Below are 22,954 nucleotides of genomic sequence, written 5' to 3' on the forward strand. Positions count from 1 at the left end.
ATTATAACACTCTTCATAAATGGAAATACCCTGAGAGAAATAATTACCAAAATCGACACAGGGATTTGTTACTAAAGTTTGTATAATTCATATTTAAAATCATTTCATAAAAATAACAACTGTTCCAGTCTTCCAAGTTGTTTTCCTTCTATGACAATCACTGAAGCAATCTCTTAAGATTCTTCACTGCTTGAATGTAGAAACTGCTTAGTAAAATTCTCCAGCTCATTTTCAAGTTGAACAGCTTTATTTCTAATTAAAAAATGAATAAAACACCAATCTAATTATCATAAAGGTCAATGAGAAAAATGCATTTTGTCTTATCTTTAAAAGAAAAACTCAGTATCCAACTGCTGCTACCATTTACCTGAGCTCAGATTCAACTATTATTCAACTATTACCCTTTTCAGGGTATTTATTATATGTGCTATTAATAGCTTTGTAATAAACATAGACCCCAGTGTCCAGGACCTAAAAAAAGTTACGTACACTGAGAAAAAGACAAAAGCTTTAATAAGAATAAGAAACACAACAGTGGAGTCGTATGATCTTACGTGGGAGTTATATCCTAAAGCCAGTACATAAACTCAAAGTCACAGTCATAACTGCCCACAAAAATTCCCTTTAAGTTAACCACAAAGTATAGAAGTGGTTTTATGTATATACAAAAATAAATGGTTTATGGGAAAGGGCCATGGTATACCAAAAATATTTTGTTTAAAGACTAGAATCATACTTGATGCAGCCCAAATGTCCTTAATATGAGAGGAACACTGCAACTAAATCTGAAAAAACACGGATTTCTGTCTCCCATTCTCATACTATGCCAGGGTACATATTTTTTATTTTTCTGTTTTGCTGAGTGCATATGGTTGAGGTAATATAAGTTAAATACACATATGCTATGAACTCCACTGCATATTTCTTCAGTCAGCTCTTCTGAAGTACTAGTTGAATTCTATCTGAATGGCTGAGCCTAACCTAGTAACAACAGAGATTCCAATTTTTTTTTTCTGTTAAAAAAAGGATTAATTAGCAGATCAAAATTATTCAAGTGGTTTTAGTAAAATGAGAAAAGACATTATAAATACCAGTAATCTACTTTATCATTTACGTTGTACTATAACCAGACGAAACACTATCTAAAAATCTACTGAAATAAAAACAAAACTCCAGAGCGTAGTTTCACCAAATTTGAAGGGTGTATCTGGGAATGATCTAACTTAACATAGAAGCAATGAAACATGTGATAATCATTTGGGTGGGATGGGTGGGTGAGGGGAGGGTGATGATATCAAGTGACAGGCAATCGCCTTTTCCATAGATTCTGAAACTGAGGTGCAGTGAGAACGTGACTGCTCATCTTAAGACACCATGGGTAAGGCACTACTAAAAATGTTTTAAATATATGTCCCAAAATTCAGGTCTTAAGGACAGTCCCTTCAAACTGCAAACACTGGCTACTCAGCTACTCCTACATGGGCAATTGTATGCAGCGTAAGTCCTGGTAAGAGATGAAGTGATGCTTAATGAACATGCAGGTGGCCCAGCTAATAGCACAATGAACATGCAGGCAAGCCAGCTAACAGGCACAATGAACACGCAGGTGAGCCAGCTAACAGGCAAAATGAACATGCAGGTGAGCCAGCTAACAGGCACTAATGCTCAAAGTTAAAAACTGCCAAGAAGTATAGACCTCATGGTGACAGTTCCTTTCTTGTCCCAAAACGCAAAAATTTAGATCCAAAGAACCCATTAATAAACCACATTACATCAGAAAATCCATATTCTATCAGGAAATCTTATTTACTTTTTGCCTCAAATTTAAGTATACCCAATAGATCCTAATGAGAAAATAGCTATGGGTCCTGGATATACAGGACTAAAAACTCATACACTTTTAATTACAGAACTGCTCTGAAAACAGACTCATATATAGCCTAACAAGGAGTTACAAGTATAGATCTATAAAATTCCTTATAACTCAGAATGTCTATATGAGTCCAGGGATTTGTAATGAAGTAGTACTGTCCTTTTAAAGCCTATTATTTTTGTTGTCTCCTGTTGAAATTAGATTTCATGAAATTGCAAACATATGGAATTGAATTTGGAAAATTTAAATTTAAGCCAGCACAGAAAAAGTTTTAATACAATTTACTAGTGATAGCACACAATTATATTTTTTGTAAGGAGACCACCAATAAATGTTCATGTTATTGAGGAAAAAAATGTTCAAATACCTTAAGAGCTTTGAATTATTTTGTATTTTCTCCAACTGATCTATTTCTTTGGATAATCTAGCAATTTCTTCTTCCAGATGTCTTTGAGTAATATCAACTTGTTGGCACAAGCGAGCAAAAGTGGTAGCCATCTCCCTTAAAAAAAACAATTTTTATCAGCAGTCATGAATGCCGTTTAAAAGGAGTAAGCTTTAATTTAATACTTATATAAAATGGTAACCACAAGTACTAAAAAGTAACTAAAACACAAGGTATCAAAGAACATAGCTAAGAATGTATGAAATGGTATGGCGCTTGTAAACCTAATACAAGTTTAATTTCATTTGGCCTCAAGACAAATATTCGAGAGGCAAGACTGATTACCTCAGTTACACAGTTTGAGTATGAGTAGTTTATAAAAAGGCAGAAGGTGGGTGTATTTCCTCAGAAGCATAATAAACCTTACTCTTGTCCCCTGCCTTGTAAAAATAAGAAATTACCAAGAAGAGGAAAGAAAAGAATTTCATGAATTGCTGTGGTGTAGGCAAAATTACTTTGAATCATAGCAAAATTCCACTGTGTTTCTAGAAGAAAAAGGTTATATTTAATTTGTGTGGTAGCAAATACATTAGCTTTGGCAAACATTATGTTTGTATTTTCAAAACTGGAAGCATGCCTGGTGTGTGAGTACCTCCTGAACATGACTGACTGACCTATTCATTTTTCTTTGCAACTGTTTTTCTGAGAGTCTTCATCTTTGCCCTGGTCTTCTTCCGCTCCATCTTCTTCCCCAATCCCCCTCCCCAAACCCCAATAATAGACAAATGAAGCATGTTTTGCTATTTTAATATTTTATTAAATTTTTAGTTAGTATATTTTAACTAATTACTTGGGCTTGCTTCTATTACACTGTAAAGTCCTCTAAGAAAGAAGATTAAGTTATCTTAAACTTTTTATTTCCCATAACCACTAGCAGAGTTGTCACATGGCAGGCAATTAATAAATGTTTAATGATCAAATAAATGGAAAGCAACATTTAACTGTGAGGAGCCCTGGTGGTGCAGTGCTCAAGCATTCGGCTGCTAACCGAAAGGTTGGTGGTTTTAAGCCACTAGCTACTTGGTGGGAGAAAGATGTGGTAGTCTGCTTCCCTAAAGAGTACAGCCTTGGAAACCCTATGGGACAGTTCTACCTGTCCTATAGGGCTGCTATGAGTTGGAATCGATTCGAGGGCAACCGGTTTTTTATTTTTTTAATTACGTTTATTTTTACTTATGTGACCATCAGCTGATTTCGTTAGGAGATTCAGGTACCTTCGTTACAGAAAAGAATTTTCCTTAAGATAAAATGAAAACTATCATAAAACAGGAGCTCACAAGATATTTGGTAAATGAACAAATGAGTGAACAAGTTTGACAGTTTCAAGTTTGTGGCCTCCTGGTTTCCATTCTCTACAGCTTTAACTTTCATCTAGTTTTGATCTTGTGTCTGAAACAGTTTAACTCATCTCGTCGTCATTCCTCTCTTCTTAAACCAAACCATTTTACACACCACACCACTGCCAGCTTATTTGTTCTAGAGGTAAGTGTTGATGCTGTCACTCCCAGGATTCCTAATAATCCACATCCCACTTCCTCAGGGTTCTGTCTTAAGTATATTCAAATGTATCCCTTTTACACACACATCTGCCACACTGGTATTTTCTCTTCATGTCTGTGAACACATCTTTTTCCCCCCACCCTCCTGCCTCAAGTTGGGCTGTTTTCTCTGCCTGGATTGTTCTGTGTGCTCAAATCTCGTGTGCTACCTCTCCTCCAGGAAACCTTTACTGATTCACTTTCCTTCAGGATTTAAGTAACTTCTTACAACCTTACTTTATGAGATCACTTTATCTTCCTTTTATATTACTTACCACTTTTAACCCTGCAATATAATTACAATCCTGTATCACTGAAATTAAGCTCAGGGACTTTTCCAAACACAGAATATTTTGCCTTGACTTAGCTGGAGTTCTACATATTTTTAGTAGATCAATAAAACAATATTTAAGATGCATAAAAGCAAAACTAGGTAGAGCCAGTTATTTATTATAATAATAAAATCCTCTTGAGTTCTAAAAAATTGTACCTTTAAACTTACCTGGACAGTAAAAATAAATTACGGTCACCAAGAATTAGGAATCTGCCCACGGTCATGTGTTTTGAGCCCACTGGTTAACTGCTAAGATCAGTCTTTATAATTTAGAAACTACAATTATCTTAAGGGTAGGAACCTGAATTTTGAATAGGTCTGCTAAAGAAATATCTTTAGAAAACCCTCTGGAGTTCTTGGAAGGTCCTATCTACCAATTTGCACGTGTTCAAATCTAATCGAACGGGAGAGCAGGAAGAATAGTCATGAGGAAAGAGAGAGGGCAGAAGTGAGGATTCTGAGGTTTGGTGTTGTTCTATTTCGTCACTTTTGCGATAGTTACAAAATGTACTCATTTTGTGATGATTCTTTGAGGTGTATACTGATTTTTTTTTTTTTTTTTATACATCCTACTTCAATAAAACTTTTTTTAAACAAAAGATAATCTTTCAACTTACTGCTGTACTTGATGGCTGCAGTTCGCACTTGTGAAGCTAACGATCATCTGCAGTTTTTCAGCTGCATAGTTCACAAACTGCTGCTTAAAGGCTCTCTCCTTGGCACGGGTGGTCCAGGTCAGCCGTTCATAAAGATACAAAGCTCCATACATACTTAATGAAACAGATATCAGCTTCCAGCCTATAGTTTTCCAAATCTGTAAGATGAAGTTATAGCTTACTTTGAGAAGGAAAAACACCACTTGGGAGATTATGTTGTTTTTAGTTGCTGTCAAATTGATTCTGACTCATGGCGACTCCACATGTGCAGAGTAGAGCTGCTCCATTGAGTTTTCAAGGGTGTGACCTTTTGAAGCAGATTGCCAGGCCTGTCTTCTGAGGCACCTCTGGGTGGGATCGAATAACCAACCTTTTGGCTAGTAGTCAAGTGCTTAACCATTTGTGCCACCCAAGGAGTCCTTGAGAGAGTCTACTAAAAGGGATTTTAGGAACTACATCAGCTCCCTACCGATCTTTGAGTCAAATCCATTGTGAGAAAATCTGAGGTTACTGGAAATCAATCAGGCTGAAAAGCCCAACTGATTTAGGCATAAATATTAGGGAGGAATTTTTATAACCTGCCAGACACTTGGTATCAATGTATCTCAAAATGGATAAAGGCCTGCTAATATATGTATTTTTTTAAGGACAGAGATTTAAAAAACCAAAACAAGTAAATCTATGCTGTTAATAATACAAAATACTCTTATATATTAGAATAACTACTAAAAAAAATAGTTTTTGATATTTACGGCAGAGCTTCCTAACATGGACTTAAAGATTTGTCAACAAATTCATCCCCTTGTTATTCCAATGTACAAATATAATTTCTGTGTGTGCTGTGACGTGAAAATTGTTAGGAAGCATTATTTTAAGGACAAGCTATATTTTTTATTTTTTAAATGTAAGATTAGACTTATGAAACTCTTTGCAATTTGTTATTTTGAACCTATAAATATATCACTTCATAGATCCTGGAAATAGAAGTAAATGTACCTGTTTTTCATGATCTCAAAGACAGCTTTGCAAAAATTTCAGTTTTAGTTATACCAGAAAAGAACGTTTCTTACCACTCCTCCAACAACAACGATGCCCACAGAAGTTCTAGATGTAAGAGAAGCTAATCCTGTTATTAAGGTAACCATGAGCTCTTCCTGTGATGCGTTATCTGGCACAGCTGGATTGGTAGGAGCAGTGGGAGTAGAAGCTAAAGATCTAGGGAGCTGATGAGGTTGGGGAAAAATATTACCGTTAAACAACTACAAATCAGTTACATTTATATTCTATTGTATTTCTTTTAAAATTACAGTAGCAAATCTGTGAGAAATTACCCCAAATATTACTGTAAATATATGAAGAAAATAAAATTGGGTCTGAAAATTATTTTCTATGACATGGGCAAAAGATATTACGAAGAATAATGAATTTTCTTAACATACAATGGAGTCTACCTATAACAGCTGGCCCTCGGACTCTTGAGAGGAACTGAAACTGTACTTTTGAAAAAAGTCACACCAAAAACATAATACTTAAAAACAAAAAACAAGGAAAACAAATAGGACTTCAAAATAAAAACCTTTTACACCTCATTAAGAAAATCATATGCGACCTAGTTTGTTTGTTTAAAATAGGCTAACACAATTACAAATGCAGGAATAGCAGAGGACAAAAATTAGATAATTGGGACCTCATAAAAACTAAACACTAATACTTACCAAAAAACTTTATCAAAGGAGTAAAAAGACAACCTATGGACCTGGAAAAAAATCTTTATAAATGACATATCCAATAAGGGTCTAATCTCTAAAATATACTGAAAACTTCAACAACTCAATGGCAAAAAGACATAACAGCCCAATTAAAAAAATGGGCAAAAGATATGAACAGACACTTCACCAAAGAGGACGTTCAAGTGGCCAACAAACACATGAAAAGATGTTCAAAATCATTAGTCATTAGAGAGATGCAGATCAAAACTATAATGAGATACCATCTCACCCCCACTAAAATGGCACTGAAACTGACAACAACAAAACAGATAACAAATGTGGGGGAGGATGCGGGGATACTGGAACCCTTATCCTTTGCTGGTGAGACAGTAAAACCATTACGGAAAACAGTATGGCACTTCCTCAAGAAACTAGAAATGGAACTACCTATGACCCAGCAATCCCACTCCTAGGTATACACCCCAGAGGCCTGGCAGAAGTGACATGAACACACATACATGCACACCTATGTTCAGGGCAGCATTATTCACAATTGCAAAAAAAATGGAAACAGCGTAAGTGTCCTTCAGTGGATGAATGCCCATTGCCACTGAGTCGAATTCCAACTCGCAGTAACCCTACAGGACAGAGTAAATCTGCCCTACAGGGTTTCCAGGGCTGTAAATCTTTGCAAAAACAGACTGCTGCATCTCTCCCTGCAGAGTGGTTGGTGGGTTCAATCCACCGACCTTCCAGTTAGCAGGCAAGCACTTAACTACTGCGCTACCAGGCTCCTCTCCAGTGGAAGAATAGATAAGCATAATGTGGTACATACATACAATGGAATACTACCCAACCATAATGAATAATAATGAGTCCAGGAAACATAACATGGATGGATTTGGAGGGCATAATGCTAAGTGAGATAAGTCAATCACATAAGGACAAATACTATATGATCTCACTGTTATAAGAAAAAAGAATATATATATACATACATATATATATACACACACACACACACACACACACAGAGAGACCAATGTTCGCTGGTGGTTACCATGGAAGAGTGGGAAGGAGGAGGAATCACTCTTTAGACTGTAGATACTTGTTTTTTGGTGATGGGAAAGTAGCACAGACTGTGGGTGTAATGAACACAGCCGGACCTAAGTAAACAGTATCAGTCACTAAGAATCGCACATGAGAAAAAGATGTTTGTGCTAAAGAATAACCCGTTGCTGCTGAATTGATTCTGAGTCCTAAAGACCCTATAGGACAGTAGAACTGCACGATATGATCTCCAAGACTGTAAATCTTTACAGAAGCAGATTGCCACATCTTTCTCTCACAGAGCAAGTGGTGGGTTTTAACTGCCAACCTTTCAGTTAGAGCCAAGCACTTAACCACTACACCATCAGGGCCCCTGCTAAAGAATATGACATATATAACTTGCCAACAACACCAACGATAACCAAAAAACGAGTATATGGTCACATATGTGGGTACATAGGCATATATGTACATGAGTAGGTACAGGTGAGGATCGATATGTATGTGTACATACAGATATGTGTGTGCACACATATATATTCAAAGAGGACACAGTTACAGATACTTCTAAGACATAATCAAACACCTTGCAAGAATGGTTTTCTGGTTTTAAAGGCTTAGGACCTTAGTCTAATGGTACAACTCAATCAATTGGCACCACAAATCTCATGTTCTGCATCCTAGTGAAGTGAGAGCGTCTGGAGTCTTAAAAGCTTGTAAGTGGCCATCTAAGACACAGCTATTGGTCTCTACTCATCAGGAGCAAAAAAAGAAGAAAACCAAAGTCTCAGAGAAGAAACTAGTCTACAGGGCTTACAGCCTACATTAGCCATGGCCTCGTCTAACCTGAAACCAGAAGAACTGGATGGTGCCCAGCTACCACTACCAACCGTTCTGGCCAGGGCCACGATAGATGGACCCTGACTGAATGAGAGGAAAACATGGAACAGAACTCAGTTTCTTAAAAAAACCAGACTTAATGGACCAGCTGAGAGTAGAGGACTCCCTGAGACTACTGGCCAGACATACTCTAAAGCTTGAACAGAAACTATCCCCTCTGGTTACCTTTTAGTGAAATAAACAGAGTAGCATACAATATAAAGGGTATTATCCAAGAGTACAGTGCTCCATTAAAAACCCATCTATGAGACCAAAATGTCAACAATGACTCTAAAGCAAAGATGAGAAGATAAGGGGACAGGAAACTAGAGTACTAGAAATGGAAAAACCAGAACACAATTAAAGAGAATGTTCGCACGTTGTGAAAAATCTAATTAATGTCACTGAACAACTTGTGTAGAAATTGTCAAATGGGAACCTAACTGGTTGTGTAAACGTTCACCAAAAACACAATAAAACATTATTTAAAAAAAAGAAAATTAAAAGACAAGACACACACTTGAAGAAAATATCTGCAAATCATATATCTGGTAAGTGACGAAATCCTACAACTCAATAATAAGACAAATTAACTCAGTTGAAAAATGGGCAAAATATCTGAATAGACATTTCACCATAGAAGATATGTGAATGGCTAAGAAACACATGAAATGATGTTCAATATCCTTGGTCATTAGGAAAACGCAAATCAAAACCACAATGGAATACCACTTCATGCACACACTACAATCAAGAAGACAGAAAATAAGTGATGGCGAGAATGTGGAGAAACTGGAACCTTCATATATTGGTGGTGGTTCTTCAGAAAGACAAATATGGAGTTACAATATGACCCAGAGATTTCACTCCTGGGTATATATATACCCAAGATAAATGAAAACATACATCTGCATAAAAACTTGTACATGATAGTTCATGGCAGCATTATTCATAATAGCCAAAAAATGAAAACCCAATGCTCATTAATAAATGGATAAATTAAATGTGTTATATACATACAATGGAATGTTACTCAGCCATAAAAAGGAATGAAGTGCTGATTCATGCTATACAGCACTGATATACTGTAATGATAAACCTTTAAAACATATTGTATGATTCCAGTTATATGAAATATCCAGAAAGGGCAAACAGACAGCAACAGAGCCAGATTGGTGGTGGGTTTGGGGATGGAAACAACTACAAAAGGACATGAGATAAAGGATCCTTTTAATAAAGGGGTGAAAGAAATGTTCTAAAACTGGATTGTGGTGGTGGTTTTACAATTCTATACATTTTCTGAAAATCACTGAATTGATAAATACGATTAAGTTTTTTTTTTTTTTTAAATAGAATGCTTACATTTACTCTAGCCTTTTTGAAGCCTGAAAACAAAACCTCTTAAGATAAAACTCTTAAAATCAAAACCAGTTTAAAAAATTAATGCCAAAATCATCTATAACGGTACTGATAAAAACTTTAGGACCAGCTTTCCCTTATCCATAGTATACCTGAGAAATAGCTTTATGAAATAGATATTATCTCATAAATCGGCAGATTAGGTAAAGCTAGTTCTGTTAGAGAAAATCATATAAGCAAAATAAGAAAGGAAATTCTCAACACACCTGAAAGATAGGCTCTGATAACCCCAGAAGCACCCTCTGAGCATTTGTAGGACCCAAGAAACGATGAACAAGAGACGACCAGCCCAGGGAAAAATGAAATACAATATCCTCTTGAAAATCTGAACATAACTTGTGGCAATTTAGGTCATAGCTGAGATCAAATTTCTTGCAAGGGATTAGTGTATGTAGTTTATTCTGTACACCAGTTGGAAGTAATGGCTTCAAATTTTCTAGAAAAAACAAAAATATGGTATTTGTTTCAAAAAACAGTAGTAAATAATGTTTTGCCTTCTATAAAACATACAAAGGAAAATAAATCCTTGACCAAAGAGAGGGTGAAAAAAACTGTACATGACATTATGGACATAAATATTACCAATAATCTCCTGCTGAGATTGAAGGATAGAGGCATTAACTTCACTGGTGCACCGATCAGCCAGGTTTCTTCCCATACCATCTTCTATGTGCTTATTTAACTCCTGTTAACAATGGTAAATGTCCATATTATCTTTTCTCCAGAAAGTACTGCAGATTTTATACACTTTAAAAACAAAGTAAATGTTAAAATGATCTCATTCATGAAAGGATAACTGTTCTGTGTGCTTTCATATACAAGATAGCTTACATTTATTAAAGAGTGTACAAAAGATGTAATAGTTTAATTCTGTACCAAAGACACTAAACAGCCCACACCACTAAGTAAGAGTATAGGGCAAGGTGACGAAGCTGTCTCTGAATAATTGTTAACTAAAATTCAACTTACATTTTTATATACTTTTAACACACTTGGAGTAGGATGAAACTCAGAACAAAATTCATCAACCAAAACAGAGAGTCGACAAATTTCATCTGTCATTGCACAAGAAACCTGAAAATATTAAAAAATCAGAGGCCATGAATTAATAAGCAAGATTAACAACTAGTGAAAAAAAAAGAAAAAAAAAAAAAACAAAAAACCTTAAAGTACTCCTCTATGGTAATAAAAAAAAAAACTATGGTAATAGGTATAAGTTTTTTAGCATTACCAAAAAATACTTTCAGTCCTGTATGTTTTAATAAATTATTATTTTTTTTACCTTGTTTGCCACCTCCTCTGTAACCTCCCGGATTTTTTTCTTAACATCCAGTGTTAAAAGGTTCATCTGGTTTTGAATAAAGTCCAATCTATCAATTTGGTCTTCCCTCTCTTCCATTGAATACACTCTATTATAATATGAGAGTAATTAATATTCAGGGTATATTAAAGTCCCAGAGCAATTAAGCAAGGGCATTAATTTATGTATTGAACCACCCCTTAGCATGACACAAGAAAAAAGAAATCTCATATTTCAACATCTAAAAGGGTTCAAATATTTCATTTATAAAATACTTTATAGATGATTGGGTATAAACTATTTTGTCCTTCTGTCCATGTGGCACCTCAACGCCATAAGAGATTCATAAAGATTCTAAGTCTCCAAACACTTCACAGACATGAACAGTCAAAACAGAGCTCAATACTGTCTTAATTTAAACAAGCCATCAATAAATGGCAGCCTGCAAGCCAAATACAGCCTGCTGCTGATTTTTCTTAAAAGTTTCTTGGAATATAACAATACCCATCCATTTACCTATAGCTGTTTTCACTCTGAAGCCCTGGTGGCGCCATGGTTAAGAGCTTGGCTGCTAACCAAGAGGTCTGCAGTTCAAACCCACCAGCCACTCCTTGGAAACTCTTTGGGGCAATTCTACTCTGTCCTATAGAGTTGCTAGGAGTTGGAATTGACTTGATGGCAACGGGTTTGGTTTGCTGGCTTTCACTCTACAACTGCACAGCTGAGCAGTTGAACAAAAAAGACAGTATGAGGCACAAGTCTAAAATAACTACTATCTGGTCCTTTATAGAAGGTGATGCCTGCATGTCATCACAGGAAAACAAAGACCTGAGGTCCTTTTAAAAACATACTTAACTAAAAGTTCCCAAGATATTATGATTATACACATTATTTTTAGTTCATATCTTCTTTGTGCCATATTTAGTTCAATGCTCTATATTTTTAAAATTAATAATATTAAGGTCAATATGATGGATCCAATATTTGTTTGGACTACTACAGTAAAGCACCTGAGCTGGAAGGGGCTTCAATGGCAACATCATCTCACATATTAACAGGCTACACAGACGCCCCTCACAGGAGCTGAGATTAGACTCTGGGTTCTCACCCTTGTGTCTTACAGGCTAACAGTTCTCTACTTTTGTACATAATTTATTCCTGAGAAAATGCCAAAAATGAAGCAAGAGATAGAAGGGTTGAGCAGAGTTCTGTTCCCAGCTAATGAAATACATTTAAAACTCCCTATCGTACCTCACCTTGGATGCAATTTTGGATGCTTTGTATCTTTGTTCCACTGGCTTAAATCCACTGAAGGTCCAATGGAGGCTTAGTATCACTTTTGTCACCTCTAATAACATCCCGATCTTTGTTTCAACTTTATCAAATTTGGGAGAACTACACTTTCATTAAAGTATTGACACTTTTATGCATTTATTTCTATTCTTTATAATGTATTAAGTGGAATAAAACAGAGCAGTGCAGTATGACAAATAGGTTAATGCCTACCAAACTGCCATTCTGGCTAGCAGGTAGAATCACCAGCCAATAAACAAAAACTGACAATTGGCATAAAGAAGTGATTTCAGGTTGTTGGTGTATGTATATATGAAAGAATGGGTAGTAAGCTGAATATAAAAAAGAAAACGATCACCGTTTTGGACTTAAGCATAAAATTCTGCTTGAAAAAATGGTTCCTCCACTGCTTTAAAAAATCTCGAATTCACTAAACATTTTAAAATCACAATTCATATGTGGGTATACTGCATTCCAGGGAAGGTGCTGGTTTGTTCAACATTAAAGAATAAATATTTATTTGCAGTTTCAAACATTTCAAAAACATGCAAGTTAATAAATATTTCAAATTTTTAAAAAATATGCAAGTAGGCATCAGGTAAACCCACAAGGTTGGTTTTAGTGTGAAAAGTATTTGTAACAAGTTAAAACTTTAGTCTTAGGAATTCACACTGACACAAAAAAACTAACATTTTTATGTTGCAACAAAGTAAACGCATACCTTTTCTCTGCGGCTGCCACGTTTACTGAATCCATTATGTCTTTCACAGTATCTAGTATCTGTTTAGCTCTGATAGTGTGCTGTTCAAACTTTGTTTTCACTGCTGACTGCGAGATACACTCCTGCGAGGGGCCCAAGCCATAACACATTACTGTAATTCCATCCCAACATTTTCAGGAATTTAAACACAAAACCTTGCTGTTTGTAACTTTTCAAGGAAAACAAAACTACGAATGCAAAATAAATACATGGCAAACACAACGTAAAATTACAAAAGTTAAATGAAAGTACAAGGATACAGAAAAAGTTTTTACAGCAAGTTCATAGCTTTGTGTATTTCTACACAGTAATGTGCAATGGTTCTGTTGGCTCTAACATTAAAACAAAACAACAGGGCACAGTTTTCAATGTTAAAAAATGCTTCCCCATTAGAATTATTAGTTTTACCTGGATTATCTTTAATCTGTCCATTTTGATTTTTCTAACACTTTGCAACAGATAACCTAATAAAGTTCTTAATTGAGTTGTGAAACAGAATTATTAAAAAACAGTTGAGTCACTGTGATGATTTATATAAGGTTACTAAAAGGGACTTCTACAGATAAAACTTGAACAATTTAAAAAATAATCTAACAACAAACAACCTAAGTGATAGTTTAAATCATTTCAAGTATCTGCTACAGTTATTTCCAAGATAATCCTATTACTGTTATTGGGATACCTACCAGGTGTGCACACAGGCCTAACGCCTAACGCCCTATCTCACTTGTTTCACGTTTAAGCTAACTACAGCTCATAACACATTAATAGGGAGTAAAAATCAATTTAGTGTTTCATGACCAGTAGTTTTAAAACAAAAAATGTGAGAATGTATCATATATAGTGATAAATACATTTAGTTTGTAAAATTTGTTTCAGATTTTAACAGATGTACATACCAATTGCTATATAAATATATATATTTAACAGTGAGTAAATTTAACCATCAAAAGCTTGCCAAAATTATTATATTTTTTACTCATTTCATTTTTACTTCCTAGAAAGTCAAATTCTGTAATAACTACAAATGTTTACAGAGAAATGCTACCTGGTCTTTGGACAACCTAGGGAATACCAGGCTGGGTCACATCAACATCAGTAACCATGCTATATGTTTTGTAGATCTTCTTGGGCTTTTTTTTCTACGATAAATTTAAAATTGGGCTATACCCCAACCCTCTGAGGTTTCTAGGAAACCATCTTCTTGAACCTCTTTATATATTTAGCTAGTACAAATTGTGGTAATTACTTCCTGAAGTTAATTATTCTACCTCCTTTGTCAAAATAAATAGCTTTCAAGCTGTAAAAGGCATTCACTGAATATCCTAGTATATTTGTTACCCTAAAACCACTAGTATTTTATACTTTACTCAGTGTGCTACAATGAAACCTGTGAGAGCCAGAACTCGAGGGACTGCCTTGTTCTTCCAGGTCTCACGAATTTTCCGCCTTTGACAGGGTACAGTCTTACCACTTTTCTGTTGCTCTTGTGGAAAATACTTTCATTTTCCTTCTCTGACAGGTTTCTGCCTCTTTACACAGGTTCCAGCTTTCACAGGTTTTACTCTATTTAGAACTCATGCTTGTCCTTCATTCTCTAAGACGATTATATGCTCACTTCACTCAGACAGAAAGAAGACTTTTAATCTCTTTTGCCATTTTAGCTGCCCTCTTCAGTACTTTGGTTGAGGTACAGAAAACAAAATAGATTCATCTCTTTAGTTATGGAGCACATGAGAGTAATGTATTTACGCAACAGTTTATAACAACTTGTTAATCCTTTCTTGCACCTTAATTCAGAGTCCATTAGTTTTTTTGTTATTTAGCCTGACTTTTGTCCATGATGAAGTAAAGTTCATTTATAAATCACTTATTTTCACTAATCCTAAAGAGAGTAGTGGTAGGAAGTTACAACATTCCTGTTCTGTACCTGTCTAAAGCAAAAACAAAGCATTCCTGGATGGTTCTTCCTTCTTTAAAAATACCAAAAACTACCCCAAATTAAATATTTAAAATGTAATCTGCTTATTTTTAATGATCAATACAAAGCTTTAATTTTATTTGAAATAACTGTGCTTCATAAATGTAAAAAATTAATATCCACAAAAAATAAAGGCATAAAAATAAAATTTTTAAAAAAGAAATAAGGTTAAAAGAAATTCTATATTCCTCGATGAAGCAGATCTAGATATCAGCAATGAAGATCCAAATTCATAGATAACAGCACAGTGTTAGAGCTAGACGAGACAGAAAAAGAAAAATCTCCAAAAGTTATTAGGCAACATAAAAGCTACTCCTTTATTAAAAAATGTATAATGATGAATAAGGATAGAGAATAAAACAATCTTCTTCCAATTGAAAGGTATCCCAAACTGATGTTCCCACTGATCTGAAGAATATTAATAGGCACACTGCAAAAAAAATACTCTCAAGTAAGTATGGGAATTGCTAAATTAAACAGTTTCTTTACTGAATTATTTTTCAGAGCCTTTAATATACATAAATATAGTAATATGTTTATGAATTTCCAGTTTTTTCAAAAATTGCTGAGCAATGACAGCGTTCACTGTCTCCATTACAACCATATCACTAAATACATCAGGACTTGTGTCCTAAGCACAGGGACATTTTCCAACACAACCAAGATAGAATAGCCACGTTCAGAATATTTACCATTGAGACAATACTATTACCTAACACAGTTCACATCCAAGTTTCACTAATTCTTCCAGAAGATCCTTTACAACAAATCTATTCACATTTTAATGAAAAGAATTCTTTTATACCTCTACTGTGAGCCAAAGATTTGGGCTAAGAAATCTGGACTTCTAACTTGCCTTTAAAATATATGCCTGCCCAAATACAGTAAGAAAAAATATTAATAGTAACATTGCTTTTCCTTGGTTGATTATACCAAATTTAATTTCCAAGCCTGGCTTAACTTAGTCCTGTAAATGTCCTTTCAAATCAAATAAATCTGAGGAAGCCCAGGATAAAAATCAGATTGCTTGATAAAAATGATGAATTTGACATAAAGTTTTTCTTTTCACAAAATCCAGCTCATAAGGCTACAAAAACAAATGAATTTCAAAAATAGAGAATGTATATAAAAGCCATATTCTGTGATCGCAATGCAATGAAACAAAGAAATTAATGACCAAAAATTAATGATTAAAATAATTTGAATTTTAAAAACTCCGCCTTAAAAAAATGGCAAAAACAAAGATTAATCAAAAAACACTGAAAACCTACTGGATACCAAAACTCATGGGTTATGCCCAAAGCTGCACTCAAAATTCACAGCCTTTAAATCCTCTCGTAAAGAACAAAAAGCAAAGAACTTAAAAAAAAAAAAAAGAATAGATGGAAACTATGTTAAAGAGTAACAGAAACTGAGTAAAAATTTAAAAAGTGGTATTTGTCAATTGATAAGTGTTCAAAGAATGTAAATATAGGAGGGATAAAGGACAGAGATTTTTTAAATGAGCACAATTTCACGCTGCTAAATTATAACCACTGCACCACCAGGACTCCAAATTATAAATTCTCAGAAATGCACCAGTTTCTAAGAAATCATAAATAACCAAAACTGACTGAAGAAGTAGCAAATCTCAGATAAATGCTTTGGAAAAAAGACATCAAATAATCACCAAAAACTGCTCTGTCCCTTTATAATACATCCAGACACAGAATTTTTTTGCCTACTTGATTATTTTACATAAATTTGAATAATTCTTAGCTGATTCTTATTTTAGATATATCATAGTTTTATTTCAGCAAAATTTTCAAACTCTAAATAAAGCCTGATATTCTCCATGATTTTATGTAAAACTGTTATACATAAGCAATTTTTTTCGATACATGATTTTTAGAATCCCAAATAAACTTTTACAATAAAAATACCTAACTGCCAAGTTTTCTCTAAAACCATTTTAAAAGGATAGTTCCAAAGTCTGCCTGATTACTGCAGTCACCTGGAGAGCTGTTAATACAGATTCCTGGGCCCCGCCAGGAGATATCCTGGGAACGCAAAAGGTGCACCATGAGCCAATGTGAAAGGGATACAAACATTTTAATGTTTACCAAATCAGTGTATGATTTGGTAGGAGAAATCAATGATAAACACCCATGAACAAATACAAAGTTAAGCTTGATAAATAAGGAAAGACAAGGAAAATAGAACACTAAAACCTCTCCCCATATATTTTCCCCATGGATGAAGTAACTGGTAAGATTAGAGAGAGCATCAATTCTCTCAAAAAGCAAAAGGGAAAGAAAATAGACAACAACTGTCTTTAAGTAACTGGCACTTCATGCATCCTTCAGTTTGTCTGGAGAGAAGAGGACACGCACTGATACTCCAGAGGCCTCTGAACCATCAGAACGATCTTACCAAGACAGCTGGTAGTTGGTTTTCTTTCTTTCTCCAACACTTCGTCTTATCTGCCGAATGATCCTTCTCTCTCATACCATCTGCCTCGGTCTGCATAATGGTCTTTCTCCCTCTCCCCAAATTAAAAAGAATAGTGACCAAATGTTTACTTAAAAAAAATCTGGCAAGTATATTCAACATGCATATCCCTCCTGTCAAGGCAGTTACTACATACATAGAGGAATAATTACAGATGGCAGTTTCTTCAGTTCTAAGTCTTTTACGTTTCATTCGTGAAAGAGGGGGAGGGGAAGGATATGGAAACTAAAGACAGCTAGATTAAAAAAGATTAAAATAACAGTATGGAAGGTAAACATCTAAAGAGCTTTTCAGTCGAAGGTAGAATGGGTTTTAATGTCTATGAATAAAGCATCTACACCGCAGCATACGGAATGATCCTCCCTGCTCAGTTCTGGAAGACAGCTTCCTGGCCAACTGACTGGAAGAGATCCATATTTATGCCTATTCCCAAGAAAGGTGATCCAACCAAATGTGGAAATTATAGAGCAATATCATTAATATCACATGCAAGCAAAATTCTGCTGAAGATCATTCAAAAACGGCTGAAGCAGTATAGCGAAAGGGAACTTCCAGAAATTCAGGCCGGTTTCAGAAGAGGATGTAGAATCAGGGATATCATTGCTGATGTCAGATGGATCCTGGCTGAAAGCAGGGAATACCAGAAGGATGTTTACCTGTGTTTCAGTGACTATGCAAAGACATTACACTGTGTGGATCATAACAAATTATGGATAATATTGCAAAGAATAGAAATTACAGAAGTCTGAAGTGTGCTCATGTGGAACCTGTACACAGAGACCAAGAGGCAGTCGTTCAACGAGAACAACGGGATAATGCATGGTTTAAAATCAGGAAAGGTGTACGTCAGGGTTGTACCCTTTCACTATATTTATTCAATCTGTATGCGGAGCAAATAATCTGAGAAGCTGGTTTATATGAAGAACACGGCATCAGGATTGGAGGAAGACTCATTAACAACCTGCATTATGCAGATGACACAACCTTGCTTGTTGAAAGTGAAGAGGACCTGGAGCACTTGCTGATGAAGATCAAAGACCACAGCCTTCAGCATGGGTTACATCTCAACATAAAGATAACGAAAATTCTCACAACTAGACCAATAAGCAATATCATGATAAATGGAGAAAACACTGAAGCTGTCAAGGATTTCATTTTACTTGGATTCATGATCAACACCCACAGAAAGCATGCAAAAAATCAAATGACATATTGCAGTGGGCAAATCTGCTGCAAGAGACCTCTTTAAAGTATTAAAAAGCAGAGATGTACCGTTAGGACCAGGCCATGGTATTTTCAATTGCCTCATACTTAAGCAAAAGCTGGATAATAAATAACGAAGATGGAAAAATTGGTGCCTTTGAATTATGGTGTCAGTGAAGAATATATAATACACTGCCAGAAAAACAAACAAATCTGTCTTGGAAGAAGTACAGCCAAAATGCTCCTTAGAAGCAAGGATGAGGACACTTCATATCACGTACTTTGGCTATGTTATCAGGAGGGGCCAGTCCCTGGAAAAGGACATCACGCTTGGTAAAGTAGAGGGTCAGTGAAAAAGAGGAAGACCCTAACAAGATGGATTGACATGGTGGCTGCACAATGGGCTCAAACATAGCAACGACTCTGAGGATGGCACAGGACCAGGTAGTGTTTTGTTCTGTTGTACACAGGGTTGCTATGAGTTAGAACCAATTCGAAAGCACCTGACAACACCACCACTCAATTCTGCACACATTCAGTTTTTCATGTGCTTCAGCAGTTTTCTTCAAAATTCCTGAAGTACAAGAGCTATATGTTATTTTCATATTCATTAATTTGTTCAAAACACACGGTACAAAGTGTAAAGAACGAGCAAGTCCCAACACAACTCAGGCATGCAATAAACTTATCAAATGACATTAACTGTGTTCTATATATTGCTATAAATAGTACGGTAAAAAGAAAAAGGGATGATCTTCACTTTGCTCTACTATCTGTTCCAGCAGCAATTATTTTTGTTTGCTCTTGTCCAAAATTATCAAATACAGAAAATTTCACTCATCATTGTACAGCATAAGAAATACTGGGAAATAGCTTCTCATTTAAGTATAAATACATACGGAAAAAGAGTAAAGAAGAAATTACAATCTTTAATTCTCAGTTTTTGTGGACTGTCTATTTTGCAGGGACTTCCATTCTTCAAATTTTCTTTGTTTCACTTGCTGTGTGTATCAGTGACTACACTAAATAACAGCAAAGGTTACTGACAAGATAACAGTTGACAAACATAATGAAAACAGAGTAGATTACGATCACTCTCCAACTAATCACAGTTTTATATAAACCAATACACTTAAAATTCCTACCTCAAAGGTTTGTTCAAAATTCTGAAACTCCTGTAACCTTGCCTGAAATCCTTCAGCAAGTGCCCCACCTGTAATGCATAGGCAAAGATTTTAAAACCTTGTATAGTAAGACAAGATATCTAGCATGCTGCTTTTTTTCTAGCCTATTACTGTTTTTTTATTACTGTTGTAGTAGGCTGTTGAGTCTACACCTAAAAGGGAAACCTATAATTAATACATACCACCTTCTGGCATCCCCTGTGCTTTGTGCTTTCTAGCACTAAGAACTTCTTTGGCTGAAACAAAGAAGATACGGTTCTTTGCTTGTAGAGGGTCCACAACTTTGAGCTCCTCCACCAAGAAATTCAGACACCTTTCCATGTGCTGTCTGCGCACCTACCAAGAAAAGTAGAGCATTAACAGAGTTCTGATAATTTCAACAAATATAAGAGTTACAAGCAACAACTACGGGTCTACACTATACTCCACTTGTAGTCATAGTATAGTAAGTATAGTAAGTCATAGTATAGTAAGAGCTCCCAAGAAATTCTAATAAATGAAGTTGGATACTTATTAACCGGAAATCTCTTTCTATTAACCTAAATCAAGTATTCTTTCTTTGAACATTTATTTAAAATTCTGACATTCAAATATTACACAACCATTATAAAATATAAACAAATACTATTGCTTAGTGGCATGAGAAAAAGTTCCCAATTCTGTATAAGGATGTACATGATTACACTGAAAAAAAAAAACAAATTGCATGTAATAAAACAGTACTGGCAGGGTAGTAAGTGGTAGTATTTTTTGTACTCTTTTTTTTCCAAATTTTCTATAATGAAGCTTTCGTCACCTTTGGCTATAATTACCTTTGAGTGAGTGCTGTGATAAATTTGCTAGAATAAAGGTATTTTTACTTTTAAAATCAGAATTAAAATGGTATATTTTTCTTAAAAACATTGGGAATAAGGCTGGGGAGATTGCATTAGTTAGGGATTAAAGTTGCAATATCAGGTTTAAGATTAACACTTACATATCAGTTAGGTGTAAAGAGAAGCTTGCCAGAGTTTAGTTCTAGCCTTTAGCGTTAAGGCTACTATAAGCTATCTCTACGTTAAAATTTAGGAAGGTAAAGCTAAATAGGAATGAGGACCCATTTGGAGAAGAACCATCTGTAGATGGTATTTCCTAATTCTCTGATGATTCAATGAGACTTCTATTTGAAAAGGTTATGATCAGAAAACAAGAGTTAATAATAGCATAGAGAACTTTATATTTAGCACAATTACAATTTGGGGAAAAATGAATGATGGCAAATACTCTTAACATGCAAACAGTGATGGGATAATGTAGTTTTTTTTTTTAATATATTTGTTTTTTAAATTATCTACAATAAACACATACTACTGTTAGTGTCAGAAAAAGCTGTCTTATTAAGCAAATTAAATAAATACTATTTATAGACCATATGACAGATACTTTTCAAAAAAGAATTTCTACAACAAAGTGGCTAAAACAAAAAACAAAACAAAGCAAAATTCCAAGTGTTGGTGAGGATGTCAATCAACTGAAACTGTCAATCTGTGGGTGGGAGTATAAACTGGTACAAGCACCTTAGAAGAGGCTTTGGCTGTGTCTACTAAAATTGAATGTATTCTTAACCTATAATACATATACACCCACAGTTTATTGACCTTTCCATTACTGACACTTTGGGCCAGAAAAACTTTGTTTACGATGTTGTCCTGTGCACTGCAGGATGGGCAGCAGCATCCCTGACTTATGACCACTAGATGCCAATAGCACATGTCCCCAGTTATGACAACCAAAAATGTCTTCAGACATTGCTAAATACACCCAGAGTCAAAAGTGACTCTCTCCCACTGAAAACCACTCGTGCACGCCCAAAAGAAAGGTATACATATGCGTACCAAAGACATGTACAATCATGTACACAGCAGCATTTTTCATTACAGCTAAAACCAGGAACTTTTAACCACACGCTCATCACTATCAGCATGAATAAACAAACTGTGGTATATTCACACAGTGGGGTGCTACACAGCAACAAGAACACACCACAACAACATGGAAGAATATCACAAGCATAATGTTGAGATAAAGAAAGCAGACACAAAGTAGATACTGTATGACTCCATTAGTCATGCCTCAGTATCCACGAGGGATTGGTTCCAGTACTTCCACGGATAACCAAAGTCAGAGGATGCTCAACTCCCTTACATAAAATGGCACAGTATTTGCATATAACCAATACACATCCTCTGGTATACTTTAAATCATCTCTAAACCAAAAAGATCCCAATACACTTCACACTTAATGCTCTCTCAGTCTCTGCAAGCACTTTATCAGAACCAGAGAGACCACTTTTGCTGTTGTAGGCACAGCATTAACACTGCCACGAATTTCACCTTCTTTCTACTTTACTGTCTAAATGCTTGATTCATTCTTACCAGCCTGATAGCCCACCTCAGAAGGCAACATGTCACTTTTCAAAAGACCTAAGATTTTTATTTTTTTGCCTAGAGATAGTACTTTATGCTCCTCTTAGCTTTTGAGGGATTGCTTTGACCACTTCACTGCTTTTTAGGAGCCATTTTTTCACAGAAACAAAGGATGCACACAACACAAGTAGCGGATGAATGAGACGTGAAGGCAAATAATGCTCAACAAGGGCTGGAGAGACAGGATCTGTGAGATGACAGGAGGCTACGGCAGGGTATGCCCACACATCACTTCACTAGCATAATGATTCAGCGTAGTGCTCAGTGTATGGCAAATTCAAGTTTTACTTTTTGCAACTTTTTTCTATTTTTTCGAATATTTTCTATCTGCGGTTGGTTCAATCTGTAGATGTAGAACCCGCGGATACAGTGGG

The 22,954-nt window shown here is 35.4% G+C and overlaps 2 protein-coding genes across 5 annotated transcripts in view; one reads left to right on the plus strand and one right to left on the minus strand.

Annotated features, from left to right (window-relative positions):
• The window catches only part of GNB4 (G protein subunit beta 4), a 52,388-nt gene extending 35,762 nt beyond the window's left edge, over positions 1–16,626 (plus strand). The window contains 1 exon segment of the mRNA XM_010592772.3: positions 1–16,626. This exon segment is cut by the window's left edge and continues 14,383 nt beyond it. The gene's annotated coding sequence lies outside the window, so the exon portion shown is untranslated.
• The window catches only part of MFN1 (mitofusin 1), a 41,988-nt gene that overhangs the window by 1,906 nt on the left and 17,128 nt on the right, over positions 1–22,954 (minus strand). For all 4 annotated transcript variants that reach the window (XM_064279734.1, XM_064279736.1, XM_064279740.1 and 1 more), the window contains 11 exons: positions 20,297–20,450; positions 20,076–20,143; positions 13,218–13,339; positions 11,186–11,312; positions 10,873–10,977; positions 10,486–10,588; positions 10,110–10,339; positions 5,917–6,069; positions 4,808–5,004; positions 2,241–2,375; positions 1–252 (listed from right to left, as the gene is read on the minus strand). The exon at positions 1–252 is cut by the window's left edge and continues 1,906 nt beyond it. In XM_064279734.1, the coding sequence (XP_064135804.1) occupies positions 174–252; positions 2,241–2,375; positions 4,808–5,004; positions 5,917–6,069; positions 10,110–10,339; positions 10,486–10,588; positions 10,873–10,977; positions 11,186–11,312; positions 13,218–13,339; positions 20,076–20,143; positions 20,297–20,450 (1,473 nt within the window). In that variant the 3' untranslated portion in view covers positions 1–173. The remainder of the gene's footprint in view (positions 253–2,240; positions 2,376–4,807; positions 5,005–5,916; positions 6,070–10,109; positions 10,340–10,485; positions 10,589–10,872; positions 10,978–11,185; positions 11,313–13,217; positions 13,340–20,075; positions 20,144–20,296; positions 20,451–22,954) is intronic.

The sequence above is a fragment of the Loxodonta africana genome, chromosome 1, assembly GCF_030014295.1.
Source record: "Loxodonta africana isolate mLoxAfr1 chromosome 1, mLoxAfr1.hap2, whole genome shotgun sequence".
Lineage (NCBI taxonomy): Eukaryota > Metazoa > Chordata > Mammalia > Proboscidea > Elephantidae > Loxodonta > Loxodonta africana.